This window comes from Mangifera indica, chromosome 2, assembly GCF_011075055.1.
Source record: "Mangifera indica cultivar Alphonso chromosome 2, CATAS_Mindica_2.1, whole genome shotgun sequence".
NCBI classification, from domain to species: domain Eukaryota; kingdom Viridiplantae; phylum Streptophyta; class Magnoliopsida; order Sapindales; family Anacardiaceae; genus Mangifera; species Mangifera indica.
In genome coordinates, this window is record NC_058138.1 from 13227011 (window position 1) to 13237018 (window position 10008).

The 10008-nt window shown below is 31.0% G+C and overlaps 1 protein-coding gene across 1 annotated transcript; it reads right to left on the reverse strand.

Annotated features, from left to right (window-relative positions):
* Nucleotides 1-2994: 2994 nt before the first annotated feature.
* On the reverse strand, nt 2995-6311 carry LOC123201810 (L-ascorbate oxidase-like). The gene is made up of 5 exons (XM_044617376.1): nt 5868-6311; nt 5665-5757; nt 5369-5581; nt 4902-5096; nt 2995-4082 (listed from the first exon to the last, which is right to left on the reverse strand). Exons 1-5 carry the CDS (start codon nt 6126-6128, stop codon nt 3123-3125), a joined length of 1722 nt encoding a protein of 573 aa, XP_044473311.1. The 5' UTR covers nt 6129-6311; the 3' UTR covers nt 2995-3122.
* Nucleotides 6312-10008: the final 3697 nt, after the last annotated feature.

A 10008-nucleotide genomic window follows, 5' to 3' on the forward strand; every position in this document is an offset into this window, starting at 1 on the left:
TCCCTTTAATTTTGCAATATTTGCAAGCAATAAGCCATTTCACAAGTGCAAGAAGAAATGGTGGTATGTATATTCATACATACATATAATAAATCTCTATATACAACATCATAATATAAATTAACCAAGATCATTCATAGAGGGGTGTGACATGTATAATTTTGTATACAAACATTAATGTATCATAATGTAATTGAATAATTTAAAATTAAAGATAAAACAATACACAATCATATAATGACATATTATGATTTTAACGCAAAATTGTATATATTATTTATACACACAGTTTTCTTGATATAAATATGATGAATTTATATCAAAACATCCTGGCAAGTGAATAACTATAATTTTGTAGAGCAATGATATGTATAGTTATTTTAGGTATATAAATGTATACACATTTATATATATCATCATATGATTAAAGATTAATATTTGATTCAAAATTATTCAATCATATGATGACACATATAAGTATGTGTGTGTGTGTGTATATATATATATATATATATATATTTGTGTATATAAAATGAACACACATAATTTTATCAAATTATGTATATGCAGTGTAATACTCCAGTAAGGAAATGATGTACTTACATAGTTTTTAAAAAAACCATACTTAAAAGCATTATTAGATTCATCATAAATGAACTTAAATTGATATTATGCAAATAAAACCAATAGTGTTCAAGCATGATTGTAATTAAGGTTGGATTTGAATCGAATCGAGCCTAAACATAGTGAAGCTCATTTTTGGGAGTCGAACTCGGGCTCGACTCTAGCCCAAGGAGCCTAGAGAATAATTCGTTCCTATTTGACTTGCTTTATAGATAAGAAGTTCATGCTCAACTCGGGTTTATTTAGACAAGCCGAACTTCCCACAGGCTTGCCAAACTCGTTCGCTTGAATCCAATTTTAAAATTGTTAGGTCGGAAATTTTTGGACATTTTCTTAATATATAGAGTAGTAAAAAGTATAAATTTCTTTATCATTATAGGATTAAGTATTTTTTTATCATAATTAAAATTTCTTAATTATATAATAATATGTTATAATTGATAATGAAATTGATGCTCACTTTAAATATATCTAGTTTAATTGATTTGAAAATAAGTTAGATTTTGGCATTTTACTATTTTTTTTAATTTAAAGCTTATTAATATACCCAATTAGAGTGCCCCAAGTGAGCCTAATTTAAAGAAATAATGCGGTCTTAATAAGCCTTATTGGACATTATAGCCCACCAAAATGTCTCATTAAATGGATTGGGCCAGTAAAGGCCCAAACCCCACCCCCCCCCCCCCCCCCCCCCCCCCCCCCCCCAGGTTCGCTGAAACGATCAAATTCTATCCATTAAATTAAAAAATAAAAAATAATAATATTATTTAATTAAAAATATTTTAAAAATAAAGTATTTATTATATTTTTTTCTTAATTTAAAAAATTAATAATTTTTTCTCACTTAAATTTAAAAAGTGATCATTTTCTCTTTAAGATTTTTTTCTCTTTCTCTCTAATAATTATCTCTTTTTTAGTCATCGACATTCTTCCTTTTTACCAATTTCTCTCTCTCATGATCGCTCTCGTCACACTCTTCTGTTATGTTCATAAAAAATAAAGATAACTTTAAAAGGGAAATGCACATATTTTAAATTTTGAGTAAAAAAAATTATTAAAATTTTAAATTAAAACAAAAAATATGATAAATTTTTAATTAAATAATATTTCCACTCTTAATTTAAAAACTTTATTACTTTATCTAACCTTGGGCAGGGAAAAGCCTCTTGGCCTTTCCCAAAAAGAGTGAAGGGGACATATTATTAGCATGGCACCTAATGTACTTTTCTGTAGTGTTAGATTCTCTTAAAATTGGTTTGGATTTGGACCATTGGAGCTACCTTTACAAAATTGGAAACAACACTCATTTTAGTTTAAATTTCAAATCTAACACCAATACTATAAAACATCAAATACTAATTTAAGGTCGAATTTTCTTCAATTTCAGCTTTTTCCCTAATATTTGTAAAAAAGGCATACCAAATTTTTTAAATTTTAGTTACTAATACTTCATTATTGAGTTCACAAATAGATAAAGAAAACTAAATTACTAAGCTCATTTGAAAGTGGTAATAATGGGAAGAAAAGGGAAAATGTATATATATATATATATATATATATATATATATATATATGAATTTGTAATGGTGTCAACCCTGAGGTTCTTTTGAAAAATTTTAAAAAAATTAAGGATTGTTGCTTTTTTCTTATTTATAATATACACAAATCAATAAAACTATATACGTATTTTTTAATACACAATTAGAAACATAGATTACGTGTCATTATGTGATTGAGTGATTTTGTATTATAAATAAACTAACACTCAATTATATAATGACACATAATCTATATACCCAATTGTATGTTTAAAAGTATATATATATAGTATTACTTAATGTTTTTAAAATCAAATTGGCGATCGAATTAGTTGTCTCACTAGTTCGTGGTTTGATCGGTTCAACTATGAAATTTCAAAAAAATAATTAAAATTTTAAAAAAAATTTTAAATTTTAGTCAAACCTGATCAAACCCAGTTTTGATCGGTTCATCCGATCAAACCCAATTTTTGACCGAATCAATAAAAAAATCAGTACTTTATATTAACTAGATCAGACTTAAAGCCGATTCCTGGTTAAACTGGTTGAACCAATTGATTCGATCCGGTTGTAAAATCATTGGTATTACTCATACTCAAATTCATCATCCAAGTTTAATCTTTCAAAATCAAAATGGTTGTTGCAATGAACCAGATTGTCAACTATGTAATCATGTTTACGCTAACTAATGTAAATAATCTAATTATGAATTATAATTGAAATTTTAGATTATTTAAATAGTAATCTAGAAGCTATTAGGATTAGCTTTTGAATTAATAAAATTTTTACGATCTTAATCTAAAAATTATTAGTACTAACATTTTAACACAAATAAACCACAAACCATAATCCAATACTTATAAGCGGTACCAAACATGCATAAATTAATTATTACATAAGGGATTATTCTTAAAATTTTTATTGATAATCATGATCTAATTAATAATAATAAGCTTTGTCTCAATTTCCTTTATCATTCATGAATGTCCTGGCAGTCAAACCACAAGCAAGTGCCTCGTTTGGAATGCCATGAACATGTTGGACGCCTTCAGCAAATACGACTCCCATGCCCATGTGCAAATGAGGCTCAATGTGGCAATGGAATGCCCAAACTCCAGGGTTATCAGCAACAAACCTCAAAGCTGTCCACCCATAAGGAAAAATAATTGCAGTATTTCTCAATGGTGGGTTCTTCAAGTTAAATTTCTTCTCATCTTTATTGGAGAACTTTCCTTCTCCATACCCCAATACCCAAAAATCATGCCCATGCAAATGCCAAGGATGTATTTCACTGACATTTGCTGATAATGCATTGGCATTTTGAAGTATAACATCAACTGTGGTGTTAAGATCAAGCATGTAAACCCCACTTCCTGTCGTCGAGTTGGGGTTAACCGGCGGCTTCATCACGTCGTAAACGTCGGGAAAGTTTTCCGGTGGACTTTTCTGATCAAATGCAGTTTTGAGGGAGAATTTAATGGAACCAATGTAGGGAGTGGTAGGCAAAGTCAAGGAAATATTGTTGATAGCCCATTTGGTAAATCCATTGATGGTGTTTTGAGTGTTGAGAAGAATAATTCTCCGTTGGTAAGTTTTAGGAGGCTGAGGGGAACCCATTAGGGCAAATATTTTGTTGCTGAAAGACTTGCTGTGGTTATAATCATTCCATTTTGGAGTAATGGGAGGTGGAGAGGAAGGTAACATTGAAGCAGAAGTTGGCTGATAGTTTAATATGGAGAGAGCTTGAGGGGTTTTGGGTTCTCTTCCCCTTACACCAACTGAAATCCAGTAGTTCTTTGAGGGATCTTGATTTGTTGTGAATAAAACTGAGTAACTATCACCTGAATAAATGTCAATATCTTTTACTTCAAATGGTTGCACATAATTTCCATCCGCTTCCACCACCACCATCTTGTGATTCTGGATCATTGACATTGAAGACCAACATTGATCAATAAATTAAGAATTTAATTTTAAAATATTATCCAAAAAAAATCTATATTTTTTATACATAAAATATTTTCTATTATCACCTAAACCACCTCCTAATCATTGAAGAGTTTTGATGTATGAGGAATATATTGAAAATGGGAAAAGGTCACCATGTGAATCACATTGCTGTGTAAAAGCAGAAATACTGAAACAGAAGACCCAGTTGGCAGTCAGCCAAGGGGGCAGATCACTGTTAAGAGGTATTCAAATTTCAGGCACCTGCCTTCTGGTACAAGCATCACTGTTAAAAGGTATTCAAATTTCACGCATGTGCCTTCTAGTACAAGCATGGCCCGAGATTCCAAACATAAGAGAGTGATGGTTCAAAAACACTCACAATTGATAAGAAATTATATATGAAAAACGTATTGCTAAAATCATTCATACCAACTTTTGTCCTTGCTCTTTGACATATTCTAATATTCATATATTTTCAAAAGAATCATTTCTCATACCTTGAAGATCAAGAAAAAACACAAAAGTCAAATAAGTTGCTTTGATAAAAGCAACTTAGTGGACAGCAGTTAGGTATAATGGATTGTCTAATGTAATGTTCTCTTGTCTAACTTTATTGCCCTAATCAAAAGTGGAAGAGTCACTTTAATCCGTAGGTTGTCATCTTTTTGTCCGATTGTATGTAATAAAGAATCCAATTCAGGAAAACATTTCCAACTTTTTTTAATTATATTTTTTTAAATATCAATTTTCATAAAAGTGAAAATAAGAAATTACAAGTAAAAATGTTACCCCAATAGCTAAATTTAGTGAGGCAAGAGCTGTGGAGCTAGCAATCCGTAGCCTGTAGGTTTTATTTGGCAGCACAGGCAGAATCACGGGTCTGCATTGTTCATTTCCTCTGAACTTGCATTGTTGAGCGGATGAGTTGCTAAAATGCGCGGCCAATGAACAGTTGTATTGCCCTCTTCCGTTAATGAGTAGTGACTGAAACAAGAATTTCCAAAACTTTGTCAAAAATTTTCCGTTTAACTTTAATCATAAATAATGAGTTGGACCACCCACCAAACCTATTGTATTTTCCTTTCCATACATTTTCAAGTCAATTTAATGTTGAATAATTTAGATTACCTCGTTGGAAAATGAATTGGCTTGGCATCCAAAGAGAGTGACAAGGAATTTTCAACAATAATGCCAACACAAGTTTTTGGTATACTAAAAAATATATACATATAATTTTATTGTTTTTGATAACGCACCTGTGGCTCACCAACCCAACGAAATGGCTTTGAGGAGAGGCCAACTTCTTGGACCTGAACACTTTGGTGCCACCAATCACTCAATAATAGGTTGAATTCACCATCATAATGGAATGGCTCTTTTTCTCCATTTCCCACTTCCACTATCAGAGATCCATATAATCCTGCTGATCTTTGCATTCCAAGGTGTCCATGGTAAAGATAAGTTCCTGGCTGTACACCATCCATTGATATAAATGGGTGAATCTACAGTTGAAGAAATTAGAGAGTCTGAACATCTAAAGAGAAAAGTTTACCTTGTCAACTTTGAACCTGTAAAGGAAGGTTTCTCCAGGGTTTATTGCACATTGTGAGATGGCAGCAGTCCCATCGGCCCATGGTGTTCCAAGCTGTAAACCAATCAACAATTACTATATTATACAACCCCCGATTTTTTTTTTTTTTAAAAAAACCCTTCTGTTCATCATGCAAACTGAAAGAAAGAAAGAAAGAAAGAAACCTGTCTAATTCCATGCCAGTGAATGACAACTCCTTCAGTATGGAGTTTATTAGTGAGCTCAACAGCAATTGTATCTCCAGCTTTGGCTCTGATGGTTGGCCCTGGAAACTGTCCATTGATTCCCATCACAACAAGCTCCACGCAATCTGGTGATCCAAACATGTACTCCACTTCCCATCGTAAGTGTCTAACTTTAGAACCAAATGAGATTTCAACTAATGTAGAAATCAAAATGCACCAAATCACAACACGTCTAAACATTTTGTACCCAAAAGGAGAAATGCAAGGCTTTCAGAAGAATGAGAAAGATGAAAAAGTGAACGGTTAGAGGGGTGACAAGAAGCTAGCTGTGGGTATGTGGAGGGTACTATTGTAGTAGTGATGTTGCATCAATTTATAAAGCAAAGATTGGTTCAAGTATGCTTGCACTCAGAAAGCAAGAGCAGTTGAATTATTAAGCGCGCAGAGTGGTGGGGATAACATTCTTCTTTCAATTATCACTTAGAGCGCATGCATGTTACATATGTGTAGTCTTACGTGTATAATTTTATACATAACTTTATACACAAATAACGATATATCATCATATAATTGAATAAATAAATATTAAAGATAAAATAATACTTAATTATATAATAATAAATCATTATTTATACACATAATTTTATTATACTCATAAATATCTTACTCCTTATGAATCAAACATTCGACCATTTTTTATTTAGTTTAATCTTTGATTACTTGGGTACCCTACAATTATTTTACTTAATATTTCAAATAATAAAAGATTTTGAAAACTTTTTATTTCCAAGATGACAAAGATGTCATGATAGATGATACAACTCAGTTTACTAAAGAATCTTCCAAATCTGTTTTTATAGTGATATTTTAATTTTTGATAACAATAAATTACCTAAACGGAGGAAATCTGGTATGGCAACTAAAATTTAGGTAAAAAGCTACATATTATTTTATTATTTAGGCCACATGACTATGTCCTACACAAGTATAGTGAAATCTCAAACTTTAACTCTCTAATTTTCAAAAATTTAAACACTTATTCATAAACAAATTTATATTAAAAATTTTAATTAGGATTAGTGGTAAAACCATTATTTACTAAAAAATTAAAATATTAAAGTTTTATCATTTTTTTCTCTCTATGTTTAAAAATCTTATAATTTCTCCTAAAATCTAAAGTTTGAAAAGTGACAAATACCTTTTAGGGTTTGTTCATCTTCTTTTGTCTCTAATTGTCGGTTATCCTCTGTTTTACCTTATCTCTCCCTTCAGTTTCTTTCCCTTGTCTCTCTAACCATCTTTGACCGAAGACAATTTCGTCTTTGTTTAGGTCAAAGATAGTCAGAGAGGCTAAAAAGAGAGATAATTGTTACTCTTCAAACTTTGGATTGAGAGGAAATGTAAGATTTTAAACCTGGGGGAAATATACACAATTTAAATACATAAATAATGTATCATCATATGAATAAAAAATTTTAAATTAAAAATAAAATAATATCTAATCATATGATGATATATCATCTACGTACAAAATATATATATATAAAAAAAACAATGCTATGTGTACATATTTTTGATACACGATTCATATACACAATAATATGTCATCATATAATTAGATGATTTTAAAATATGTGTCATCATATGATAAAAAAATATCTAATAACATAATATCACCTTATCTGTGTATATAAATTATGTATTAAAAATAAATATACATAATTTTATTATATATATATATATATATATAAAAAATATTACTCTTTTGCTATTAGCAGACTAATTTTCTTGTCTAAATCAAAGTACATAAAACTATAATTCATTAATTATAGTGATTCTAAAATAGAAGAATGAGATCATTGTGACAAAAGCTTCTGATTTAACCTATTTCATGGTTCCAGCTTTTTCTATGTCATATATTCTCAGTAGAAATTTCCTAGATTTGCGGCAACCCTTTTTTGTTTTTTTTTGAAGTTTTCTATACTAAAGTGAAATAAGCATGAAATTATGAAATCTGCTTGCTGGAATTCAAGTAGATTTTACAAATTGCATTAACTGTTCTGGCACTGGGAAATGTCCTGAATTTTCCTGGAAAACAAGAAAGGGATATATTCTTTATTTAATAATTTAAGATGCTTTAACTTGTTTGATAAATAAATAGATTAATAAACGGAAAATTGAAATTTTTACCTTTTTTTTTTAACCGTGTATACATATATAACACTTATCTCAAAACTTAAACAAAAATATCACAATAATATTTTATTTTTTCAAAATACTCCCTTGATGTAACTCCTGCATACAGAAAGGGAGAATCTTTTTCTTTAGCCTTCCAATGAGGAAGAAATCTCTGTAGAATAGGAAAAACACTTTTTCAATAGAGAACACATGTGATTGAACAGTAAAATTTGAGAGAAACTCATTATAAGGTATTCAGATTAGACACAAGGGAGGAGAGACGAAAATTCATAGATTTATTTAGAGAATTAATATTTGTTGCAAAGATTTCATAATAAAATCATCTACATTCAGGGTAGTTTTGATTCAAGCTCATATATCATATGATTTTTTTATGAATAATTGAAAATCAAATAATGTATAGTAGATTCATGCTTATGACTTCATATAAAATTAAATTTTGTTGTGATTTTATGTTGTTAGATTATTTAATATTGTTATTTCATTGTTTAAAGTATTTATAATATTATTTAATGTTATATTGATGATTAAAAAATACAAAAATTTTTGTCTGAAAAATTTTCAAACGTAGAACTAACAAAAAAGATTTATTATTTAACAAAATAATATCTATTTTAAGAAGAAATATTTCTAATAAAATATATTTATTTATTTAAATAAAAATTAAATAAAGGCATGTGACTTTATTTAAGGCCAAACGACTATTTCCCACCCAAGGTTTGATGTATTCTCAAAAGTCCCCCCTTTAACTATGGAAACACCAAATACCCACCCATGGCCGGTTAGATTTAACCAAACCCTAACGCCTGAAAATTTTATCTCCTTTTGCCCCCCTAAACTTTAAAAACTGAAATTTTCCCCCCGCCTAAGTTTTAAAAAATTGCAGTTTCACCCTAGGGTTTGGTTTTGAAATCTCCGGCGACTTCTCCGGCTCCATTGCCGATGGTTGCTCCCTCCCTAAGCAACCTCTCATTCCGGCGATCTCTTTCCTCCCATTTGGAGGTCCGATCGGCGCCCGGAGACGTCGTGGGAGACGAAGCACTTCGTCGGGAAGACGAAGTTCTTCGTCTTCCCAGAGGTCTTCTTCTGGGAAGACGATCGTCTTTCCAGACGAAGAACTTCGTCTTCCCGACGAAGTTCTTCGTCTCCCACGGTGTCTCCGGGCACCGATCGGACCTCCAAATAGGAGGAAAGAGATCACTGGAAGGAGAGGTTGCTTCGGGAGGGAGCGGCCGTCAGCAACGGAGCCGGAGAGGTCACCGGAGATTTCAAAACCAAACCCTAGGGTGAAACTACAATTTTTTAAAACTTAGGCGGGGGGAAAATTTCAGTTTTTAAAGTTTAGGAGGGCAAAATCAGTTTCTATTTTAGTTTATTTTTAATATTATAGCAAAAATGACGATTTTACCCCTATCACCGTTAGGGTTTGGTTAAATCTAACCGGCCATGGGTGGGTGTTTGGTGTTTCCATAGTGAAAGGAGGGACTTTTGAGAAAACGCTAAACCTTGGGTGGGAAATAGTCGTTTGGCCAACCCTTTATTTAAATAAAAAATTTAATTTGCAAAATAAAGGGGCTGGTTGCCAGCCCCTCCCCATAAAGCCAAAATAAAGGGGCTGGCGTCGCCAACCCTTTAGTCAACTTTAAGGGGTCGGCGCCAACCCCCTTAAATTTACATACAAGGTTTGGCGTAGGTTGGGGAAATTTGCGCCGCCAAGCCCCTCTCCCAAAATAATCTTCCCATCCAAAATCAGTGTGCTGACATTTTTTTATTTTTAAAATTATAATAATTAATTAATTAATATTATTATTAAAATTATAATATTTAATAATATTTTGATTTATTTAATTGAATTCTGATAGAATTAAATTGAATTAATTTACATAAAATTCAAATTGAATTAATTTTGGTACGATACAAT